The sequence below is a fragment of the Leucoraja erinacea genome, chromosome 12, assembly GCF_028641065.1.
Source record: "Leucoraja erinacea ecotype New England chromosome 12, Leri_hhj_1, whole genome shotgun sequence".
Classification (NCBI taxonomy): Eukaryota; Metazoa; Chordata; class Chondrichthyes; order Rajiformes; family Rajidae; genus Leucoraja; species Leucoraja erinaceus.
Genome location: NC_073388.1, coordinates 37954124 through 37978754, shown reverse-complemented (window position 1 = coordinate 37978754; position 24631 = coordinate 37954124). Strand labels below are relative to the sequence as shown.

The following is a 24631-nucleotide window of genomic DNA, read 5'->3' as shown; positions in this document are numbered from 1 at the left end:
TGAACGGAAAGCCCAACCACCTGCAATCCCAGCAGGAATTGGAAGATCCAGCTTCAATCCCAACAGGGATCGGAATACCCAGCTTCAATCCCAGCAGGTACTGGAGCCCAGCACCTCAATTCCAGCAGGTCTACAAACAATCCCAGTGCCGTTTAAATGTTCTGTGCATGCAAACATTGGTTCCACAGTTACTTTTTTATGTTTTTTTTTCATTCTGCTCTACAAAGACAGTTCAGCACATTCACAATGAACCCGTTCTTCAAACAAAGTCTGATTTTGCGGTTCAAAGAGAGAAATGAAAATATTTTTTTTTTCACTTTCATATTTGGTTCATGACGTCCAAAAGCCCTTTCCTGTCAGCTGAGTCATTTAGAAGTATAGTTCTAGTTGCTTAATTGACATAATAAATCATAACTGTTCCAGATAGACACTTGTGAATGAGAACCATGAACATCATGAGACTGAACATGAATTATTAAGTTGCTAATTAGCAAGCAATCTTTTCTACCTTTTGTTTCCCATTTGAATCGCATGTAGATCTCTCACCATTGTTTCCAGATCAATCTGCATCTAGCTTATTATTTGAACAGACATACTTGGTTAACATGGGTAGGAAGGAACTGTAGATGCTGCTTTAACTGTGGGATGGCAGCATCTCTGGAGAAAAGAAATTGGTGATGTTTCAGGTTGAGACTCTCCTTCAGACTGAGAGTCAGGAGAAAGGGAAATATAGACAGTGATATAGAGATATAGAACAAAAGAATGAAAGATATGCAAAAAGCAATAATGATCAAGCAATGGAGAAGCCCACAATGATAAAGGAGCCTCTCTCCATCTGAATGTTGTTTACATTGCTCCTGAGGCAAATCCTACATGTGCAATTCCCATCTCTTGCTGACTTGGAAGTATGCCATCACATCTGTTGCTACTGGGTTCAAATCCTGGAACCACCTCACTGTGGGTACACCTTCCCCACACTGACTGCAGTGGCTTAAGAAGGCAGCTCATCCTTGCCTTCTCCAGAGTCACCAGTGATGGGCAATAAATGCTTGCATTGTCATTGGCATCTCCAGCTTATCCTGGACCTCATTAGCCATTTATATCCCAATCTCCATGTCATCTGCTTCTCCTCTACTCAAAAGTCTATCTCAATCTCATCCTTGGGTCCACTTAATCATATGTCCCAGATAGAACAATGAAATTCTTACTTGCTACAGCACAACAGAATATGTAAACATAGTACATAACTAAAGAAAAAAATGTTCAGTGTGTATATGTACACATGTACACATTTTCAAAAAACAAACAATTATAGTGCAATAATAATAATATTCTGTTGTAGTTCAGAGCTTATTTGTTGTTGTGTTTAATAGCCTGATGGCTGTTGGGAAGAAGCAGTTCCTGAATGTAGACGTTACAGTTTACAGGCTCCTGTATCTTCTTTCCGGTGGTAATGGTGAAATGAGTGTGTGGCCAGGATGATGTGGGTCTCTGATGATGTCAGCCGCCTTTTTGAGGCAGTGACTTCAATAAACCCCTTCGATGGATGGGAGTTCAGAGCCAGTGATGGACTGGGCAGTGGTCATAACTTTTTACAGTCTTTTTCGCTTCTGGACGTTCAAGTTGCCGAACCGGGCCATGATGTAACCAGTCAGTATGCTCTCTACTGTGCACCTGTAGAAGTTCAAGAGAATCCTCTTTGACATACGGAATCTCCGTAATCTTCTCAGGAAGTAGAGGCGCAGATGTGCTTTCTTTATAATTGCATCAGTGTGCTGGGTCCAGGAAAGATCTTCGGAAATATGCACGCCCAGGAATTTGAAGTTTTTGACTTTCTCCACTATCGTCCTATTGATATAAACAGGATTATGGGTCCTCATCCTTCCTCTTCCAAAGTCCACAATCAGTTTCTTGGTTCCATAGCCCATTTAACAAAAATGTCATGATAGGGCAACATTGGCAAGCCAGCATCTATTGTCCATCCCTAATTGCCCTTCAGAAGGTGTGCGTAAACTGCCACCTTGAACCACTGTCGTCCTTCTGGTGAAGGTGCTCCCACAGTAATGTTGGGGAGGTAGTTCCAGGGTTTCGACCCAGTGCCGATCAAAGATTGCTAGAATGCTCAGTGCTGGAGTAACTCAGAAGGTCAGGCAGCATTGACCCAATCCATGTTCTCCAGAGATGCTGCCTGACCCACTGAGTTACTCCAGCACATTGTGTCTTATTTTGTAAACCTAAATCTGCAGTTCTTTGTGTTGAATGGTGAATTGTTTCTCAGTTAGAATGGCATTGAGCTTGAAAGGGAACTTGCAGGCGGTGATGTTCCCTATGCCTTACACCCTCGTCCTTCTTGGGAGAGGATGTGTGTTTGCAAGAGGCTATCAGAGGGGGCAGTTATCAGCAGTGTCTTTTTCAGAATGCATGTCCTTTGTTTCCCAATATCATCCGTAACAACACATTTACTTGCCACCGTGTGGAGGCTCTTAGAACTAAACGGAGCAGCTGATGTGATTTTGTAAATGATTTTATTGTAAATAAAACTGGTAGGGTGCATGTTGTGGTTATTACAGGAGGCTCCATCTACCATACAGAGATTTAAATCTGAGTGATTAGATTTGGCTTCATAAAGGTGAAATGTAATGGAAATTCCAGGCTTAAAAACGTAAAAATTGATGTTTTGTTTTGCAAGGGGACTGGTGTAAATGTTTTAACCAGACTTCAGGGGAGATGGAGTGGTGAGTGTGGGTGAATGCCTGCTAATCTTAGTTCATTTTGTTGTGTGAAAACCACAGTTCGAGATGCCGCTCTCCCTGACACACAAGAGTACTATGCGTTGCACCGAGACTCTATCCAATCCACCGATGTTAAGAAAAAAGAGTCTCCGTTTCGTGCTAAATGTCACGAAATCTTCTGCTGCCCTCTGAAGCAAGTCAACCACAACGAAAACACAGACCTGGAAGGTTTGTCTGCTGCACCTTCGGCTGTTTTGTCTGTCCTTGTCTCTGTCCCCCCCCTGCTGTGCTGTGTCCTGGGGGATGGGGCGGGTGGGGGAGGGAGCCTGCCTTCACAGTGCAGAGCCTTGCCACCGGCCAGAGGCCCGGTGAACCTCTCACCTGCCGTTTGCTTGCCTGCCCTGGGCCCGATACCTTGCCCGAATACGCATGCGTGAGAAAGGGTTAAGAATCCAATGCTCTAGACACAGGGAGGGAGAAGGAATGTGTGGGTTTTTTTGTGTGTGACACGCTCCATATCACTTGGCTGTTTTTTTTGGAAAGTTGCTTGCTGTATAAAAGCATCCCAGCCCCAGAATATGGCACTTGACTAAGGGAATGGCATCAGAATCTTTGACCAATGCTTTTGCACACTTGCCTGGCCAAAATCCATGCTGTTTGTATGCCATTAACAGAGAAGCAGACTTAAATGGGAACTGTATGCAATGCACGTCAAGTCGCATCTAAAAGCAGCGTATTGCATGCAGATGTGTGTTGTACGTTTAGAGCCTATTGCATTGTGTTAAGTGATTACGGTTTTCTTCGCAGTTTTCTAATGCAGCCAGACCACATGACTGCAGCACCAAGATGTACATTGTTCCCCCAGATGAATGGTTTGCTCCTCGTTTTTATTTTTAAACAAAGGATTACAGTCAGGGCACTGAAGCACTCAGGGCTCAGCTATAAATAGCGCAGGCAGTGCGCTGTGTCTGGTGAAGCGAGGGCTTGTACCAGCAACAGCACTAACACACATGGTGCCTGGGAAGAGACATGTTCAGGGTCACAGATCTCCAAGATCTTCCCTCACCAGCTAAGTATGAATTAAAGCAATGATATACCGTGCTGCATTTGGACTCTATTAGAACACTGCATCTTATTATTGGACCATTTCCATGGTCCGTGTGTTCCGAAAAGCAGTTTGCACTCAGAAAGCCTTTCTCTTTAACATTCCTTTCAATCTTGATTCATCTTTTCACACTTTAGTTTCTCAATAACACTGTGCTTTCACCGAGCTGCCGAGGGTTGGAGATTGGCTGTCACATTCTGTCTTGTTATCACCTGGAGAGTCTAATCTCGGCAGATTGTCTTCCCTGGCAAAACTGGGTAACATTTATTATGCCAATCCCACTGCTGGCATGGGTTGCTTCAGGACCAAGGGCAAGGCAACTACACGGGTGTGGTGTTGGAGTAACATAAAGGGCATGGCAGACAGCTGTCCTTTTCTTTAGGGCAGCACTAGGGTGCAGTAGTAGAGTTGCTGCCTTACATTGCCAGAGACACAGGTTCGATTCTGATTACGGTTGTTGTCCATACGGGGTTTGTACGTTCTCCCTGTGACCGTGTGGGTTTTCTCCTGTTCCGGTTTCATCCCATACTCCAAAGACGCACAGACTTGTAGTTTAATTGGTTTCGGTAAAATTGTAAATTGCCCCTAGTGTGTCAGATAATGCTAGTGTATGAGGTGATCGCTGGTTGGCACAGATTTGGTTGTCTAAAAGGCCTGTTTCTGTGCTGTAGAGTCTAAAGTCTAAAGGACACAGGAGCACCAAGTGGAAGGTCGTATCAATCCAGAAAAATTATTATCATTTTTACTGACACCAGATTGTTATTTCCATTTTCCCTTTAACTCAGTTCACATATAGCCTCACATTTTCAGGACTTTCATTCCCAGACCCCAGTTTGCAACCACAGCCATCACCATGAGTGTTGAGGGTTCCATCTACTTACAATCCAAACCAAATCACCCTGAAACAGTTAATGGGATTTAGGATTTTGCTAGGATTTTTATGAATCTTTCTGGAGCAGCTTATTGGGTTACTTTTATTTCTTCTGTGAGAGTTTCATTGCCTGTGTTGAAATTCAAACCCTCCCTTTACATGACCAGAGAAGTCCGACAATGAAGATTTGTTGATCAAATGAACATTCAAGTCAAACCAGGTTACCCTTTCTCTGTGTACCGAGCGCTGAGTTAGTACTGGGTGGGTGGATCACTGGGAGGAACATAATCTGGCATTTGGTAATCATTTCCATACTTCAATTATTTTTAAAATGTACAAGAAGATTAGTTTGGTTGTGAGTACAAATTACTTAATTTGAGGCAAACGAGAGGTGTTCCACTTGATCTGGAGCGTAAACTAGCAATCTAAAAATGCCAACATAGATGGTTCATTTTGTAGACATTCGAACAGTCAATAGCACAGAAATGCTTCCACTGTCTGTCAACACATGGGGTATACCATCCATGATAGCCGGGAATAACATTGATCATTGATCATTGATCCAATCAACCCATGCACAAGTACAACAGTAGGGCAAAGAGAAAAATACGAGAGTGTAGAATAAAGTTCACATCATTGTAGCATTACAGTTACAGAGGAAATGCAAGGTTCCCAATGAGATAGATTAGAAGGTCGGGACCACACTGACACTGAAAGGCAACATCAGCCATTTTCAGGTTTTCCCAACACTCTGGGAATCTGATCCATTGTAATCGACAGGGGTATCGCTATTGCCAATCTCAGTCCCCACCCCTCCCCTTCTCTACAGCATAACACCAACATTCCCCGGTTTGGATAAAATGACATTCACCTTTTGGCATGTTGCCAGGGAATTAGCACTTGTCCCCCCCGAGAATGGACCACCATGGATCAACTCATCAGGCCAATCAGCATCTGTGGAGAGAAATGGACACGTAATGACCAAGTGAATGGAGCAGTGGAGGAAGGTTAAATCTTTAGAATAATTAATTTTGCCTTTGACACAGAAAACCGTAATATATTGTACAAACTGATGCCGTCTCATCATAGAATTGTGGGCATCAATGTTTGCAGCATTTGGGGAAGGCAAATAGGGGGGAACGTACAATAATTGTAGACACAAGGAGCGCAGATGCGGGTTTGCAAAAAAAAGAGACAAAGTACTGGAGTAACTTAGTGGGTCAGGCAGCGCCTTTGGAGAACATGGATAAGTCACTTTACAGGTTGGGACCCTTCTTCAGAGTGTGAAGATAGGTCCCGACTCGAAATATCACCTATCCATGTTCTGCAGAGATGCTGCCTGACCCACTGAGTTACTCCAGCACTTTGTGTCTTTGTAACATACAATAGCTTAGGGCAGCACGGTGGCTTAGCAGTAGAGTTGCTGCCTTACAGCACCATGGACCCATGTTCGATCCTGAGTACAGGTGCTGTCTGTACGGAGTTTGTACATTCTCCCTGTGATCACATGGGTTTTCTTTGGGTGCTCCAGTTTCCTACCACACTCCAAAGACGTTAATTGGCTTTGGTAAAATTGTAAATTGTCCCTAGTGTGTAGGATAGTTCTAGTGTACGGAGATCGCAGGTTGCCGTTGACTTGATGGGCCAAAGGGCCTGTTTCTGCGCTGTATCTTTAAACTAAACTAAATGATAGGATGTTTAAGAAGGAACTGCAGAAGCTGGAAAATCGAAGGTAGACAGAAGTGCTGGAGAAACTCAGCGGTTGCGGCAGCATCTATGGAGCGAAGGAAATAGGCCTTCGCTCCTCGATGCTGCCGCACCCGCTGAGATTCTTCCAGAACTTTTGTCTACCTTAAATGATGGGATAGTGGGAATGTGGAGTGGTCAAAATTACTTTGGACATCCCTGAGGGAACAGGACAGGTTAGATAGTGGGTTTACATGGTATCTGGAATACTTTGCTGAAATTCACCCAAAAATGATTTAGAAAAGGTTTGCCTGGTGATATCATTTTCCTGCAATACCCTTATTTTATTCGGAAAACTGACCCAATTGCACAGCTCAATTTCTCATCATTCCATTCCTTCTGGGCAGATTCAGTCTGCAAAGTTGCCAGCTCAACACATTTCTGTTTCTTCTACTGATTTTTTGTTATTGGTTTTTTTTTGGGGTTATTTCTCATTTATCAATCAGAATGATGCTGATTCCAAAGAGTGACATTCTCAAGATAGGGGCAATGTTTCCTCACGCCTCTCAGCCACTTTGATGCGCATTTCCTCATCTCTTCATCCCGGCATTAGTTTCAGTAATGTTCAGAATATGATAATCACATCCTCCACCCAACACAGGAAGACTGACTTTCATAACACACAAAATGACATAGATTAGATTCTCAAATATGAAATAAGATTATCCCCACAGCTTTAGATGATATTTTCCTTGCTAAGTGCCCAGACAACAGTTGATTTATTTGCAGTCATCGTCTCATAAGGCATGTAGGCAGTTTAGTTTAGTTTAGAGATGTGGAAACAGGCCCTTCGGCCTGCCGAGTCTGTGAAGACCAGCAATCACCCCATACACTGACACTAACCTACACACTAAGGACAATTTACAATTAACAGTGCCATTAGCCTACAATCTTTGGAGTGTGGGGAGAAACCGAAGCACCCGGAGAAAACTCACGTGGTCATGTAGTCTGAAGAAGGGTCTCACCCAAATTGTCCCCTATTCCTTCTCTCCAGAGATGCTGGCTGACCTGTTGAATTACTCCAGCTTTTTGTGTTTATCTTTGGTCGTGGGGAGAACGTACAAAATCCGTACAGACAGCACCCGTAGTCAGGATCAAACCCAAGTCTCTGGCGCTGTGTGTGCCCCTGTCCCACTTAGGAAACCTAAACAGAAACCTCTGGAGACTTTGCGCCCCACCCAAGGTTTCCATGCGGTTCCCGGAGGTTTTTGTCAGTCTCCCTACCTGCTTCCACTACTTGCAACCTCCGACAACCACCTGCAACCTCCGGGAACCATACGGAAACCTTGGGTGGGGCACAAAGTCTCCAGAGGTTTCCGTTCAGGTTTCCTAAGTGGGACAGGGCATTAGACAGCAACTCTACCGCTGCGCCACCGCACCGCCCCAACACTTTTGCTCTTTGCCAAGGTCATCCATGCTGACCAAGTTACCCATCTAAGCTCACATTTGATGCATATTCCTCTAAACGTTTCCTACCTATGTACCTGTCCAAATTCCTTTTAAATGTTGTTATTGTACCTTGTTCCTCTCATGGTTTGTTCCATATACCCATCACCATCTGTGTGAAAAAGTTGTCCCTCGGGTTTCTGAGGTTGATTAGTTTCCCCACTCATCTTAAACCTACACCTTTTAATTGTTGATTCCCCTATCTTATGGGGGAAAAGTTCTGCATTCACCCTATCTATTCCCCTCATGAGTTTATACACCTCTATAAAATCACCCCTCAGCCTCCTGCACTCCTGGATGAACTCTTAGCCTGCCCAACCTCTCTCTGCAGCTCAGGCCCGCAAGCCTTGGCTTCATCCTCGTAACTCTTCTCTGCACTCTTTCCAGCAGTCTTTACAATAGAAGGGTGAGATAAAAACTCCACCAACCAATCTTAATCTCAGAAATTAATGACGCCCTGCTTTGGTACTTTTAAAAATGTAGACGGTAGTCTTGTCATTACAATTGGTTGCAGGTTAGAATTTGGATTCTGGACGTGCGTGAAGCACTCTCCATCATTGTCTATCAGAGATGGTTATTTAACACCTCTTTGACACCAACCTGAAGAAGGGCCCTGACCTGAAACCTCGCCTATCCGTGTCCTCCAGAGTTGATAAATTCATAGGTCATAGGAGTAGAATTGAGGCAATCAGCACATCCAATCTACCCTACCATTAATCATGGCAGATCTATCTCTCCCTCTCAACCCTATTTTCCTGCCTTCTCCCCATAACCCTTGACTCCCTTACTAATCAAGAAACTGTCAATCTCTGCCTTAAAAATGCCCCACACTGGCTTCCACTGCCATCTCTGGCAATAAATTCCACAGAATCACCACCCTCTGACTAAAGAGATTCCTCCTCATCTCCATTCTAAAGCTATGTCCTTTTATTCCGAGGCTGTGGCCTCTGGTCTTCGACTCCGACTAGTGGAAACATCCTTTCCGCATCCGGAGGTGCAGCATGACCTTCTGAGTTACTCCAGCACTTTGTATCTTTTTTTGTAAACCAGCATCTGCAGTTCCTTGTTTCTACTCTTTAACTTCATGTTTGTCTGAAATCCTGCCCTGTCCCTGGTTCTCCAGTAAAAGAGAAAACAGCAAATCCACTGCTGCCCTTTTGCAATTCCACCAACTCTCATTTTCATTTGTCTCTGCTGGACACCAGCAATCAAACAGCACAACTTAAAAGTTAGGAAAGTCCATAACGATTGCCTGCTGCAATGTGAAGATAGTTTGCCACTGAATTAAACGCAGTTAACCTGATACCAGGTAAATCATTGCAGCTAAGTGTAAAGGAGTTCAAATACTTTGCCACACGTCAAGGCAGCACTGTGGCAGAACACTAGAGTTTCTGCCTTGTAGCGCCAGAGACCCGGGTTCATTCCTGACTTCGGGTGCCATCTGTACAGAGTTTGTACATTCTCCCTGTGACCACGTGGGCTTTCTCCAGGTGCTCCGGTTTCCTCCCACACTCCAAAGATGTACATGTCTGTAAGATTCTGCAAATTCTGCAAATTGTAAATTGTCCCTAGTGGGCAGGATAGTCCTAATTTATGGGGCAATTACTGGTCAGCATGGACATGGTGGGCTGAATGGCCTGCTTCCATGCTGCATCTAATATCTAAAATAAAGTGTAAAGTCAAAGAAAACATGAGCGATACCGTCTATCAGTTTTTACCAAGCAGTATCTCACAACAGCTAAACTCCAAACCAAGGAAAAACAAACTCAATTTTTTTCAAAGTTTTGTGCTGTTAAAAATTGGCAAATATTCAGAAACAACAGAAAACAAAAATAAAATATTGGCTTGACTTTCACTCCAACTGTTCAGAACATGCATTTTGAGGGAACTAAAAATATCAAATTAATAATGTATTATGGCAACCAACATTGCCAGCAGTATCTTTCTACCAAGGTAAACAGGTGAGAGAGGACTGTCCGAACTCCAGATCTCCATTGCAGGACAATACAGTTCTTAAAATGCCACTACAAGGAGCGGTATTGAACATAATGTGACACTCAGACACGCGTGACACTTCAAGGTTTAAACAGGTTCAAGGAGAAGATTCAGAGCTCAGGCCCTCAGCAGTTAGTCATACAGCATGGAAACAAACTCTCTGGCCTAACTTAACCTCACCGATCAAAATGCTCCCATCCACACTTGTCCCTCCTTGGCCCATAACCCCGCAAACCTATCCCATCCATGTCCTGTCCAAATGTCTCTTAAACGTTATGATAGTACCTGTCTCAGCTATCTCCACTAGCAGCTTGTTCCATATCCCAACCACCTTTGTGTCAAAAGGTTACCCCCTCGGGTTCCTGTCAAATCTTTCCCCTCTCACCTTACATTGCAGACATGGTCACCAGAGATCATAATTAGGAAAGTTCTAGTGGTCCTAGTTCGAGGGACAGTGGCATGTCGGATGATTATAGAAGGGAGGAGCTTAATGAGAAGGATGAGGATCTATTAGAACTTGAAAACAAGCATGCGTGCAGAAGCCCAGCATCAGTGGCAGAGAGAGTGGACATCTTCTTGCCAATACACACTCACCCATCAGGCAGCTCCTGGGTTCTGCAGCAGAGTCTGCAAGTCCCACCTGGGCCTCAACAGCTACGCCAGAGCCCAGAGGAACTGGAGTCAGTGCATGTCCCCCTCGAGCCTGAGAGGCTGATCAAAGATAGTCACTCTCCTTGTCCGATGGGATAGTAGTGACATGGATTGGCCACACATAACAACAACACAAGGAATAGTAGATGCTGGAATCCTGCGATGAACACAAAGTGCTGGAGGAAGTCAGCGGGTCTGGCAGCCACTTTGGAGAGCACGGATAGGCAACATTTTAGGTTGAGACCCTTCTTCAGATTGTTTGCAAGAAAGCTGGAAGAGAAGTGGGGGGCAGACAAAGCCTGGCAAATGATAGATGGACAGACGCAAAGGGGGGTTTGGTTAACCAGAGAAGAAAACAGGTTGTGAGATAAGGAGAGGAGTGAAAGATGAGTGACATGTCAAAGCGGGGAGGGAGGGGAGGACTGCAGGAGTTACTTGAAATTAGAGAAATGAATGTTCATATCGCTGGGCTGTCACCTGCCCAAGCAGCAACAGATCAGTGAGTTCCTGTAGTTGGTGAGAAGTTCACGATGGCAGTTAGCAATGTGTTGCTCCTTCCATCCAGCACCAGAAGTTTTCACTCCATTTACACCAACTAGAATTTCAGCAAGGTGTTAATTAATGTTAGGGTTTAACAATTCAGAGCTACATGTTAACCTCAATAACTCCAATTTACTTCAAACCAAAGATACTAGAGCATCTTTGCTTCAAACCAACAACTTAAAATGAGCACAGTGCAAGTCACTGAAAGGAATGTAATCCGAGACTGAGACACACAGACAGGGAGTTAGTCACAGCCTTAGAGCTGTACAGCATGGTAACAGGACCAAAGGCCCATCTTGTTCATGCTGTCCAAGTTAGCATTCCTGGTGAGTCCCATTTTCCTGCATTTCGCCCATAGCCCTCCAAACCCTTCTTATCCATATATCTGACCAAATGTCTTTTAAAAGCCATAAATGTATCCATTTCTCTAGCTTCCTCTGGCAGACCATTCCAGATATGGACTATCTTCAGTTACCCCTGAGGTCCCACTTAAATCTATCCCCTCTCACCCTAAGCCCATAACCTCTAGTTTTTAGAATCCTTAACCCTGGGAAAAAGACTATGAGCATTAATTTTATCCATGCCCGCTCATGATCTGGTACACCTCAATAAGGTCACTCCCCAGTCTTCTACACTCCAAAGAAAAAGGTCCCAACTTTTCCATGTAATGATGGCCGCAAGCCCAGAAAACATCCAGGCATGTCTTTATAAAGCAACTTTGATATACACACAAAATAACTTCAGCGCAAATAAAGAAAGAGACACATTCTTGCCTGTTCACCAACTTTCCAGCTCAGGTATATTTTTCTTTGTTAATAGAATCCAATTTTCAATCTCCAATATTTTTCTCCTTCCTGTTTTTTTCCACTTGGTCATTTAAAACTTGTTATTGGTATCCTTGGCCAATCTTGCTTCCCTCAGCAGTTTTTTTCTGGTGGGGTGTAAGGACAGAATGTTGCCTCTCCCAGTACCTACATCAGTGCGAACCATTTTAACTTCCCTTCCCATTCCACACTGACCCTTCTGCCCTGGGCCTCCTCCATTGCCACAGTGAGAACAACACACAAACTGGAGGAACAGCACCTCATATTCCACTTGGGTAGCTTACAATACAATGGTATGAACATTAAACACTGAGCTTGTATTTGAAGTAACAACCCAACCCTGCCCTCCCCTTTTCTTGTCCACCTGGATGCCCACCCATTTCTCCCACTATTCCACTAGCCCCCCCCCCCTTTCCCCTCCCCCATTCTATTCCTTCCATACCCCTTGCTCTTGCTTCACATTTCATTCCTCTTCTCCCCTTAAAGGGCCTGTCCCACTTACACAACTTTTTCGGCGACTGCTGGCACCCGTCATAGGTCGTTACAGGTCGCCGAAAATGTTCAACATGTTGAAAATCCAGCGACGACCAGAACAAGGTACAACTCTTTGGGCGACTACCGATGACCATACAAGTTTCACCCCGCGACATGTCGCCAGGGTGTCGCCTGTATGGTCGTGAGTAGTCTCCTCAGTCGCCCAAAGAGTCATTGCGTCTTTCTGGTCACGGCTGAATCTTCAACATGTTGAAAATGTTGGCGACCTGCAACGACCTATAACGGGTGCCGGCAGTCACCGAAAAAGTTGCGTAAGTGGGACAGGCCCTTTAGCCTTTTGTCTTCTTTTCATCTTTGACCTTTGTTCAACCATCTGCCAATCAAAACCCCCCTCACCTGTGTCCTGGTCTCACCTTTCTTCCAGCAACCTCCTCCCTCTTACAATTAGTCTGAAGAAGAGCCCTGGCCCAAAATGTCACCTCTCATGTCTTCCACAGATGTTGCCTGATCTGCTGAGGTACTCCAGCACTTGGTGTTCTTTTTGTAAACTGGCATCTGCAGTTCCATGTACCTATATTCCAATTTCACCACTATATGCCGTTAGGCTCTGCTCAGTTCCTACTTCTGATCTTTTCACTGACTATGCGATTAGTGCATTACTGCAGAGCGGTTTGCCTTGCAGAGCGAGCTTACAAAGTACAACTGCACATCCATGAGAAACACAAAGTGCTGGTGTAACTCAGCGGGTCACGCAGCAACTCTGGAGCGAAAGGATGGGCGACGTTTCGGGTCGGGACACTTCTTCAGACCTGAAACATCACCCATCCTTTTTCTCCAGAGTTGCTGCCTGACCCGCTGAGTTATTCCATCACTTTGTGCTTATTTTTGATATCTGCAGTTCTTTGGTTCTACATTTTGTCCTTCCTATCCATGTTCATCGACAAACTGAGCGACACTTGAATCAGATCAAGAAACTGCTGGAAACACTCAGCAGGTCAGGCAGCATCTGTGCAGAGAGAATTTGAGATTGTATTTCAACTAAACATAGAACTAGTGTGAATGGGTGATCAATGGTCAGCGTGGACCCGGTGGGCTGAAGGGCCTGTTTCCATGTTTTATTTTCTAAACTAAACTAAATATTCGTGTGTCTCAGAGTTTAATCAAAGTTAGAACACAGTGTGATCATTATTCCTCCAACCACACCAAACCTCAGATAGTGTGAAAGTAGGAAAGTGCATAGCCACCAAATTGTGGGAGAATATTGTTCAGCCAGGTGAAGGAATCAGGGATCAGTCTGGCCTCTGTCCAACTGACCTCCCTCCCTCAATTGAATCAACAGTGAAGACAAACATAATGGATTATTTGGAGTATTTAGGCGTAACAGAGAAAATCACTACTTGAGATCCAGGGCACAATATTGGCATTAATTCACCATACAAATACAATCCTTTGAAGATAAATAGACATTCTTTTGGAAGGTTCTCTGCTAGGTAACAAACTATTTTTATGCAATTATTAAGTGACATTCTGGATAACGTATACAATCCAATCCTTAATTCTGGTCCAAGCAGTTTCCTTATTAAAGCCTCCAGTGACTCATGCATCAGCACACTCTCCAGCACTGAAGGCAATTTGCCTTGTTCACTCTTCCATCAAAGTCATTTCAACCTGAGTCCATGTCAGTCCTGGGATTGAGTTGACATGCGTGGACCAAATGAAGGTGACCTTAGTGCCTCATGAGGTCACCTGAAAACACCGGAGCTAATTAGATTTCTTTTCTTCGTTCTTGCTCTTCGCCCACAACGTAAATAAAAACTCCCAATATCATCAACTGTCCACCATTAGCACCAAGGCAGCTTTGTTATATTACAAGAGGTACTTGACAGGTACGTGGATTGTGTTGGTTTCGAGGGATATGGGCCAAACACAAGCAGGTGGGACTAGAGTAGATGGAACATGTTGGTTGGCGTGGTTAATTTGGGCTGAAGAGCTTGGTTCCATGCTATATGATTCTATGACTTTAAGTGGCCCTGGAGGTTGGTCTTGTGAACTTCACCCAAAACGCAACAAATTATATTTAAAGACACAAAGTGCTGGATTAACTCAGCGGGTCAGGCAGTAACTCTGGAGAGTATGGATAAGCAATGTTTCAGGTCAAGACCCTTCTTCAGACTGGCGTTTCGGGTCACTCTATACATATTCTCCAGAGATGCTGCTGCTGGGTTACTCCACAACTTTGTGTCCTTTTCTTCCTCATTTCAACAGGTGTCTATAGTCCATAATTTGACATTTCGTTGATGCAATCTATGCACGACTGGTTAATTTGCAGATGCATTCTCTTTATTTCTAAGCTATTTTTTGATAGACCACAGAAGGCAGTGATAGTGCAGAAAGTGGGTGGGAATCTGAGCTCTAAGTTGCCCTGAGCAAGAATAGTAGGGGGCATGGAACAAAAAAGATAGAATAAGCATGGAAGGAGGCCATTTGGTCCATTGAATCCGTCTGCATCTACGAAAAAACAATCCTCTGTGTTTCTGGTCTGCAATCTCAATAACTCACTCTTTGAGAAAACAATCTCTATCATTAAGGTGGCTAAGTGACACAGCGGTAGAGTTGCTGCCTCACAGCGCCAGAGACCCGGGTTCAATCCTGACTACGGGTGCTGTCTGTACAGAGTTTGTACATTCTCCCTTTGACTGTGTGGGTTTTCTCCTGGAGCTCCGGTTTCCTCCCACTCACACTCTAAAGACATATAGGTTTGTAGGTTAATTGGCTTTGGTATGACCTCATGTGTAGGACTAGTGTTAGTGTATGTGGTGATCACTAAAACGGATTTGGTTTGGGTGAAGGGCCTGTTTCCGCACTACATCTGTAATGTCTCAAGTCATTCAAAAAGGCACAAAGTGCTGGAGTAACTCTGCGGGTCAGGGAGAACATGGATGTCCAGGGCTGCTGCCGGTTCTATGTTCTTTATGGATGTTACCTGGCCAACATCTGCAGTTCCTTGTTTCTAAATCCCTATCATTCACCTGGTGACCTATCTCTTTAAGTCCCGCCAACCTACTGACTCACTGACCAACAGCAGTAGTTCTTTCCGCTTCAAACACTATCATTATTTGCAGTGCTTCTATACAACCTTCTTTTAATTGTATTGATTGGAAATTCACATTGACTGGAAACCTTCACTGATGGTGAACTGAAGCCAAATTCTTCCACATCTCTGGTCAGAAATGCTTCACTTGATCTGTCCCATACAATACAATACAATATAATACGGCTTATTTGTCACATTGCACATAAAGTGCAAGTGAAATGAATATGTCAGCAGCAGTGCAATGATAAAGAACACACACAAAAACACAATAAAAATTTAACATAAACATCCACCACAGCATTCATCACTGCGGTGGAAGGCACACAATTTGGCCAGTCCTCCTCCATTTCCCCCCGTGGTCGGGACCTCAACCCTCCGCAGCCGTTGCTGCGGACGTCCAGGTGGTAAAAGGACAAGGTACAAGTCCAGGTAAGTCCAGGATCGGCTCTTCCCCACCGGGGACCGCGGCTTTAAGTTGGTGTAGGCCGCAGGCCGGCGGTCGAGATTTAAAGTTTAAAGTTCCCGCCGCGCCGCAGCCAGAAGCACCACAGACCGCAGGGCCGGTGGTCGAAGCTCCCCTCCAGGGGTGATGGTAAGTCGCCACCGTGCCCGCGGTAGAAGTTGGCCGCGGGCCGGCAGTGATGGCTTCTTCTTCCCCCGGGTCCCCCACGAGGGATCCCGGGCTGTAGACGCCGCGCCAGCTGGAGCTGTGCAGACCGCGCGTGGCTTCAGGCTGCCGGTTGCCCCGGGCCAGCGAAACAGAGCGCTCCCCTCCAGCGAGCCCCAACGAGGGCTCACCCGTTCCACACCGAGAATCCACGCTGTGTCCGCCGCTGAAGCCCCGGGCGCGTCTCCGGGAAAGGCCGCGCCGATCCTTGCTGTTAGGCCACGGGGGAGGCGACCTGGAAAAAGTCGCCTCTCCATGGAGGAGGCGGCCAAAACGGTTTCCCCCTAACCCCCCCACACCACCCCCCACACAAAACACACAAAGAAACATTAAAAACATACTTTAAAACATACTAAAAAAAAAAAAAAAAGTTGGAAAAACTAACCATCACCCACTGAGCAATGGATCAAAGACCTAACGTAGGTTTCACTCACCACTGCCACTATTTGCTGTCAGCTCAGAATATAATCATTTATTGCTGGGGAAATGAATACACAGATAGGGGAGAGTATGCTTCAAGTTCAGAAGTGTTGGTCAAGTCAAGTCAAGTCAGGTTTATTCGTCACATACACGAGATGTGCAATGAAATGAAAGTGGCAATGCTCGCGGACTTTGTGCAAAAAGACAAACAAACAAACAACCAAACACACTATAAACACAATCATAAACACACACATATTCTTTTACATATTAAATATTGGAAGAAAAAATGTTCAGTAAAGTTAGTCCCTGGTGAGATTTACAGTCCGAATGGCCTCTGGGAAGAAACTCCTTCTCAACCTCTCCGTTCTCACATCATGGCAACGGAGGCGTTTGCCTGACCGTAGCAGCTGGAACAGTCCGTTGCAGGGGTGGAAGGGGTCTCCCATGATTTTGTTGGCTCTGGAGTTGCACCTCCTGTTGTATAGTTCCTGCAGGGGGGCGAGTGAAGTTCCCATAGTGCGTTCGGCCGAACGCACTACTCTCTGCAGAGCCTTCTTGTCCTGGGCAGAGCAATTCCCAAACCAGATGGTAATATTTCCGGACAAGATGCTTTCCACCGCCGCTGCGTAGAAGCACTGGAGGATCCTCGGAGACACTTTGAATTTCCTCAATTGCCTGAGGTGGTAAAGGCGCTGCCTTGCCTTATTCACGAGTGCTGAGGCGTGTGATGTCCATGTCATATCCTCAGAGATGTGGACTCCCAGATATTTAAAACAGTTCACCCTATCCACAGGATCCCCATTTATCCTCAATGGAGTGTACGTCCTCGGATGATGTGCCCTCCTAAAGTCCATGATCAGCTCCTTCGTTTTTTTGTTGTTCAAGAGGAGGCTGTTATCCTGGCACCAGAGTGCTAGATCAGCCACCTCCTCCCGGTAGGCCTTCTCATCATTGTCTGAGATCAGGCCCACCACCACAGTGTCATCAGCAAACTTAATTATTGAGTTGGAGCTGAACCTAGCCACACAGTCATGTGTGTACAGGGAGTACAATAGGGGGCTGAGGGTGCAACCCTGGGGCGATCCTGTGCTCAGGATGAGGGACTTCGATGTATTCCCTCCCATCTTGACTACCTGGGGCCTGGCGGTGAGAAAGTCCAGGACCCAGGCACACAGGGAGGTGTTGAGCCCCAATTCCAGTAGCTTCCCGGCCAGTCTGGTGGGGACTATCGTGTTGAAGGCGGAACTGAAGTCTATGAACAGCATCCTCACGTAGCCCTCCTTCTGGCTGTCCAGATGGGAGAGAGCGGTGTGCAAAACCTGGGAGACCACATCGTCCGTGGATCTGTTTGGAAGGTATGCGAACTGCAACGGGTCCATGTTGCGAGGGAGGAAGGCGCAGATGTGTTTCTTCACCAGCCTCTCAAAGCATTTCATGACTACCGAGGTAAGGGCCACAGGACGGTAGTCATTCAGACAGGCTGGGGAGGCATTTTTTGGTACCGGTACAATGATGGATTTTTTGAAGCAGGCAGGGACCACGGACTTGTCCAGCGAGAGGTTGAATATTGTAGTGAGCACCGGAGCTAGGCTGCGTAGCACAGGACTTGAGTACTCGCCCCGAAATGCAGCTTTCCTCGTGTTCACCCGTGTCAGAGCCCTCCTCACGTCGTGCTCGGTGAAAGTACCCCTGGATTATTGTGCTCAGTGTTCGTTTCATGTAAGGAAGGACATTCATGCATTGGAAGCAGTTTAGATGTTTACTGGACTGATTAAAAAAACAAAACACAAAATGCTGGAGGAACTCAGTGGGCCTGGCAGCATTTGTGGAGGGAATGGACAGATGACATTTCGGGTCGGGACACAGTCTGAAGAAAGGTGCTGACCAGAAATGTTGCCTGTCCATTCCTGCCGCAGATTCTGCCTGTCCCGCTGAGATCCTCCAGGACTTTGTGTTTTCCTAACTCTGAAAGACACTCATGGACCAAACAGGTTGAGAATCAACAAAAGATTACTGAAATAAAAAGAGTAAATGCTGGAAATATTCTCAGTATCTGAAACATCATCTATGTTTCTCTCTCTCCACACACGCTCTCTGACACTCTCTGACCTGCATTTTCTATTTTATTTAACAACAATTTGTGCTCGCCATTACTGATATTATCTTTTCTCAATACCTGCTGTATTTTCCACTGACTCATAGAGTCATTCCGCATGGAAACAAGTTAATTCCAACCAAGATGCCCCATCTACGCTAGTCCCATTTGCCCGAGTCCGACCCATCTCCCTCCAAACTTTTCCTATCTATGTACCTGTCCAAGAAAGAACTGCAGATGCTGGAAAAATTGAAGGCAGACGAAAATGCTGGAGAAACTCAGCGGGTGAGGCAGCATCTATGGAAGGAGTAGGTGACGTTTCGGGTCGAGACCCTTCTTCACTGACATCACTCTGAAGAAGGGTCTTGACCCAAAACGTCGCTATTCCTTCGCTCCATAGATGATGCCTCACCCGCTGAGTTTCTCCAGCATTTTGTCTACCTATGTACCTGTCCAAATATCTTTAAATGCTGTTATAGTTCCTACCTCAACTACCTCCTCTGGCAGCTCATCCAATATCCTACCACCTTCTGAGTGAAAAAGTTGTCTCCTCAGGTTCAATTAAATCTTGTTCTTCTCACCTTAAACCTATGTCCTCTAACATTAGACTCCCCTACCCTGGGGGAAAAAAAGACAATGAGCATCCACCCTATCTATTCCACTTGAATTTTAATTCCCGGGCTGTCCAAGTGAGGTTTCAACTCTCACCTATTGATCATTGAGCTATGACTCTGACTGTCCTGCTGGCTTAACCCTTACACTGCCACACATAAGGAATAACCAGTTCCAGGAGTAGGGTGAATAGCCAGAAGGCACAGCATTGATGAGAACCAGCAAATATTATTAGTTTGAATGTATTAGTGGAGTAAGTTACAATCTGGATTTGATTTCCTTAAAGGACAATCAAATCAGATTCAATAGGAACTACCAAAAGAGAATTGAATAGGTCAAAGAAAAGGTCAAAGAAAATGCAAGGTTCTTGGAGGAATAAACAAAGGAATGGGTTTCGAGAGTCAAGTTTGTTTAATTGTCATAAGTACCAACTACAGAACAATGACATTTCTACTTGCAGCAGCATAACAAGCCCGTAAACGCAATACTCATAAATAAACAAATATTCAATACATTAGCAACCTCAATACCAGTGTAAAAAGGCCTGAAGACAGTCCATAGTTTATATTTTACTGAAAGTTTATTTCAAAAAACCAGCAAAGGAAACCATCTTCTTTCTGACCGGAATATTTTTTTGACACCCAATCCTGAATCCTGATTTATCAAGATTTGGTTAGGAACTGCCTCGAGGCTACAACATTTTGTTCGAAGAGGTATAGCAGTCTTACATTTTTAAAATGTGTGATTATTACATTGTCTCCAATATAGGCTACAACATTTTGATGCAGTGTGTGACGGAGATAGTGTAGTTTTTATTTTTAATACTTTGCAGTAGACATTATTTAAGTCAACATGCTGGATAATAAAACGTGACAGTTCATTTATTTTTAACAAACCAAATTGCTTGATCCTGGGAGGAAATGAACTTTGAGAAATTGGATGCATTTATAGGCAGCTTACCAGGAATCCCCTGTGGGAATAAACAATGACAGATGCGACTTTATAATTTGGTGATGTAATGAGATTGTACAACTGCCATAGATGCCACCTGGCCCGCTGAGTTACTCCAGCATTCTGTGTCGATCTTAGGTGTAAACCAGCATCTGTAATTCCTTCCTACACATCCCAAAAACATGATCTGGTTTTCTTCCCACAGATGCAGCCTTGCTGGCTGAGTTCTTCAGGCACTTTCTGTCTTTCTTGTAATTTCTGAACATTGCTTATGTACATCGTTTACGATAGAGGACACAAAGTGCTTCAGTAACTCAGTGGGTCAGGCAACATCTCTGGAGAACATGGATAAGTGACGGTTTTAGGTCCAAAGACGTCACCTATCCATGCTCTCCAGAAATACTGCATGAGCCGTTGAGTTACTCCAACACTTTGTGCACTTTTGTGGATCAACCAGTTCCTTGTTTGTAAGTGATATGACAGACCTAGCATAGAGGGTGTGCCATGGAACAATCACTCCAGGAGAGGGTCTTCTTATTGAAACATATAACATTTTTCGGGTGGTTGATGTGGAACAGCCTTGGAATGTCTACAACTAGGGTCACGGTCTCAGAATAAGAGGTTGACCAATCAGGTCCATCTCCACCTGAGAAGGCGGAACATGCCTCATCCAATTAGATCCTTCACCCAAAGGTCAGTGCCTCCGATAGTTCAGCACACCCTTGCAAAGGGGGCAGAATGTCATAGAATATAGACAGGAACAGGCCATTCGGCCCGCAATGTATGTGACGACCATGGTGCTAATTTAAACTGCCTGCACGTGACCCCCATCAGGTCATCCCTCGGCCTCCTGCACTCCAAGGAATCTGCCCAACCTCTTCCTGTAGCTGAGGGCCAAATCTATTCAATAGTCACCCAACCAACATCACAAAGGTAGCGTTCAGCATGCTACCCTTGTTGCTGGGTTAGTTCGGTATTTCTATTGGTATGCTGCGGATAACTGGCCTTTTAGACACCTCTGTCATTTTATAGTCAGACAGCGTGGAAACAAGCCCTTCAGCCCAACTTGCCCACACCGACCAACATGTCCATTCTACACTCTTCCCACCTGCGTGTGTTTGGCCCATGTCCCTTTAAACCTGTCCTATCCATGTACCTCTCTGAATATTTATTAAACATTGTGATACTGCAGTTGTACAGGGTCTTGGTGAGACCACACCTGGAGTATTGCGTACAGTTTTGGTCTCCTGATCTGAGGAAATACATTCTTGCCATAGAGGGAGTACAGAGAAGGTTCACCAGACTGATTCCTGGGATGTCAGGACTTTCATATGAAGAAAGACCGGATAGACTCGGCTTGTACTCGCTAGAATTTAGAAGATTGAGGGGGGATCTTATAGAAACTTACAAAATTCTTAAGGGGTTGGACAGGCTAGATGCAGGAAGATTGTTCCCAATGTAGGAGAGGTACAGAACAAGGGGTCACAGTTTAAGGATAAGGGGGAAATCTTTTAGGACCGAGATGAGAAGAACTTTTTTCACACAAAGAGTGGTGAATCTCTGGAACTCTCTGCCACAGAGGGTAGGCGAGGCCAGTTCATTGGCTATATTTAAGAGGGAGTTAGATGTGGCCCTTGTGGCTAAAGGGATCAGGGGGCATGGAGAGAAGGCAGGTACAGGATACTGAGTTGGATGATCAGCCATGATCATATTAAATGGCGGTGCAGGCTCGAAGGGCCGAATGGCCTACTCCTGCACCTATTTTCTATGTTTCTATGTTTCTATAGTACCTGCCACAACTACCTCTTCCGGCTGCTCGTTCCATAAACCTACCACCCACTATGTAAAAACAGTTGCCCTCACTTTCCTTCAGGAAATGTTTAGAATTTCCTAGTCACTTTTCTGAAATACCTCCTACCTTTTTATACTTTTTCAAGAGCTGACATCTTTTGCTGCTGTCTGTGGAGGTGGGAACAGAAATGCAACTAAATATACTTACGGAGTGAGTCGTTAATTAGTTAACTCCTGCTAAATTCTCTCATTCCACCAGTGCCCCACAGATGGAGAGGAGTGACTGTGCATCACAGTGTGTACGTTTGTCTGTCACCCGCTGCAGACGGACGCCGATGGTTAGCCCAGGGGACTAATTGGACAGCTGACGTCAACACTGGGCTTGGCGTTGTCAGATGTGAGTCATGTCCCCGTCAGCTGACACCAATGTGAATCTCACTGCTACCCACGGCAGTAGCATGCCCTCTCGCTTTCTGTGGAATCCTACAACATCACTGCTCTGAAGACTGTGCTTGCAGAATGATTCAGATCATTGAGTCCTGCAGCATGGAAGCCCAACTTGTCCATACCGATCTAGATACCCCGTCTAAGTTAATCCCATTTTGGATTAGAGCTCGAGAGCTCTCTTTCTCCTTGACTTCTTCTTTCTCCCTCATCAAGTTCAAGTTCAAGTGAGTTTATTGTCATGTGTCACGCAGAGAGTGGTGAATCTCTGGAACTCTCTGCCACAGAGGGTAGTTGAGGCCAGTTCATTGGCTATATTTAAGAGGGAGTTAGATGTGGCCTTTCTGGGTAAGGGGATCAGGGGGTATGGAGAGAAGGCAGGTACGGGATACTGAGTTGGATGATCAGCCATGATCATATTGAATGGCGGTGCAGGCTCGAAGGGCCGAATGGCCTACTCCTGCACCTAATTTCTATGTTTCTATGTGTCCCTGATAGGACAATTACATTCTTGCTTTGCTTAGCACACAGAACATAGTAGGCATTTACTACAAAACAGATCAGTGTGTCCATATACCACAATATAAATATATACACACATAACCAAATAAACTGATAGTGCAAAGAGAGAGTGATTGTGTCTCTTTGAAGATAGACAAATCTCTGGAGCAACTCAGCGGGTCAGGCAAAAACTGGAGAATCTCTCTTTTCTCCAGAATTTCTGGAGTGAAAGATTCTGGTGATATTTCTGAATCTCTGGTACCATTTGCTTCAGAACGCTTTTTCCTTTTTTTAGCGGGGTGGGAAGAAGTATGGTAACTGTGTGAAACCCAAAACATCACATTCTTTGTCTCCAGAGACACTGCCTGTCCCACTGAGTTTCTCCAGCATTGTGTGTCTATCTACAGGATAAACCAGTATTTGCAGTTCCTTCCGACTCATTTTTGTTTATTTGGAGAAGTTATCCCAATTTCTGATGTTTCCCATCATTAGTCCCATATACCTCTAAACTTTACATATCCATATACCTGCCCAAGTGGCTTTTAAATGTTGTTACAGTCCTTCCTCTAGCAGCTCGTTCTATGTACCCACCACCCTCTGGGCGAATAAAATCCCCCTCAGGTTCCTATCAAAATGTTCCCCCTCTCATTTTCAACCTGTGCCCTGTAGTTCTTGATTCCCCTACCCTGGGAAAAAGAACTCCGTTCATGGTCCCAGCAAGGCCATGTGAAATGAAACGTCTAAATTTTCAGTAGCAAATCATCAACTGAAATATGAACCATAATGCGTATTGGGAAATTATTGTGGGCAGGATAAACCTTGTTGAGATTGGTCACTAATGGTCCCTGACAATAATAAACCTAAACCTGAACCTACCACCCCAGCCTTGGTTACTATGACGCACAGGACTTGCTGTGTGGCCTGTTCTCTGGGGATCTGTCAGCGTCTGAAGCCACTGGTTTACCTCCAGGAAATATTTCTGTTTATTCAGAGCCGTGCAGCTTTGGGACGTGCTTTTGCATTGTAGTCACTGGGAGTTACTGCATTTTGAATGAGGTTTGAGATTATTGCTTCCTATCTGCGGAAGGCTATATATCTAACTCCACAGATATTATGCAGGCACTGCGATGCAATCTGATTCATTCTTCTTTGTGCTTGTTCTGGCACTGAGATTGAGGGACATGCATCCCAGGACAGGCAATGTAACTGGCAACTCGAGAAATTGAATCTCAAAACCTCAATATTTCAGCTGAGACCAAAATGACACCGTTTTCCAGACACTTCGGTGGCGAAGTGATTGATGAATCTTATGAATATACCGGTGCACTGCATTCAGTGGTATACTGTAGATTCTTTATGATGCCAATACATGACATGCTGCTAAAAAAAAGGACAGATGGAAATCATTAACTATTGAATGTATCAGCAAGTTTGCAGGTCAGTGGATCGCAGTTAGAATCTAGTGTGGTATGACGGCAATGTGGAAATGTTAAACTGCACTGGGGGAGGGGCAGTACAGAGGGAGTGTCACACTGGGGGAGGGGCAGTACAGAGGGAGTGACACACTGGGGGAGGGGCAGTATTGAGGGAGTGTCACACTGGGGGAGGGGCAGTACAGAGGGAGTGTCACACTGGGGGAGGGGCA

The 24631-nt window shown here is 45.0% G+C and overlaps 1 protein-coding gene across 5 annotated transcripts in view; it reads left to right on the top strand.

The window, feature by feature from the left end:
* The window catches only part of fgf13a (fibroblast growth factor 13a), a 306682-nt gene that overhangs the window by 145049 nt on the left and 137002 nt on the right, over positions 1–24631 (top strand). For 4 of the 5 annotated variants that reach the window (XM_055643973.1, XM_055643971.1, XM_055643970.1 and 1 more), the window contains exon 3: positions 2793–2960. The exons of the other annotated variant lie outside the window; for it this stretch is intronic. In XM_055643973.1, the coding sequence (XP_055499948.1) occupies positions 2793–2960 (168 nt within the window). The remainder of the gene's footprint in view (positions 1–2792; positions 2961–24631) is intronic. 5 annotated transcript variants of the gene reach the window in all.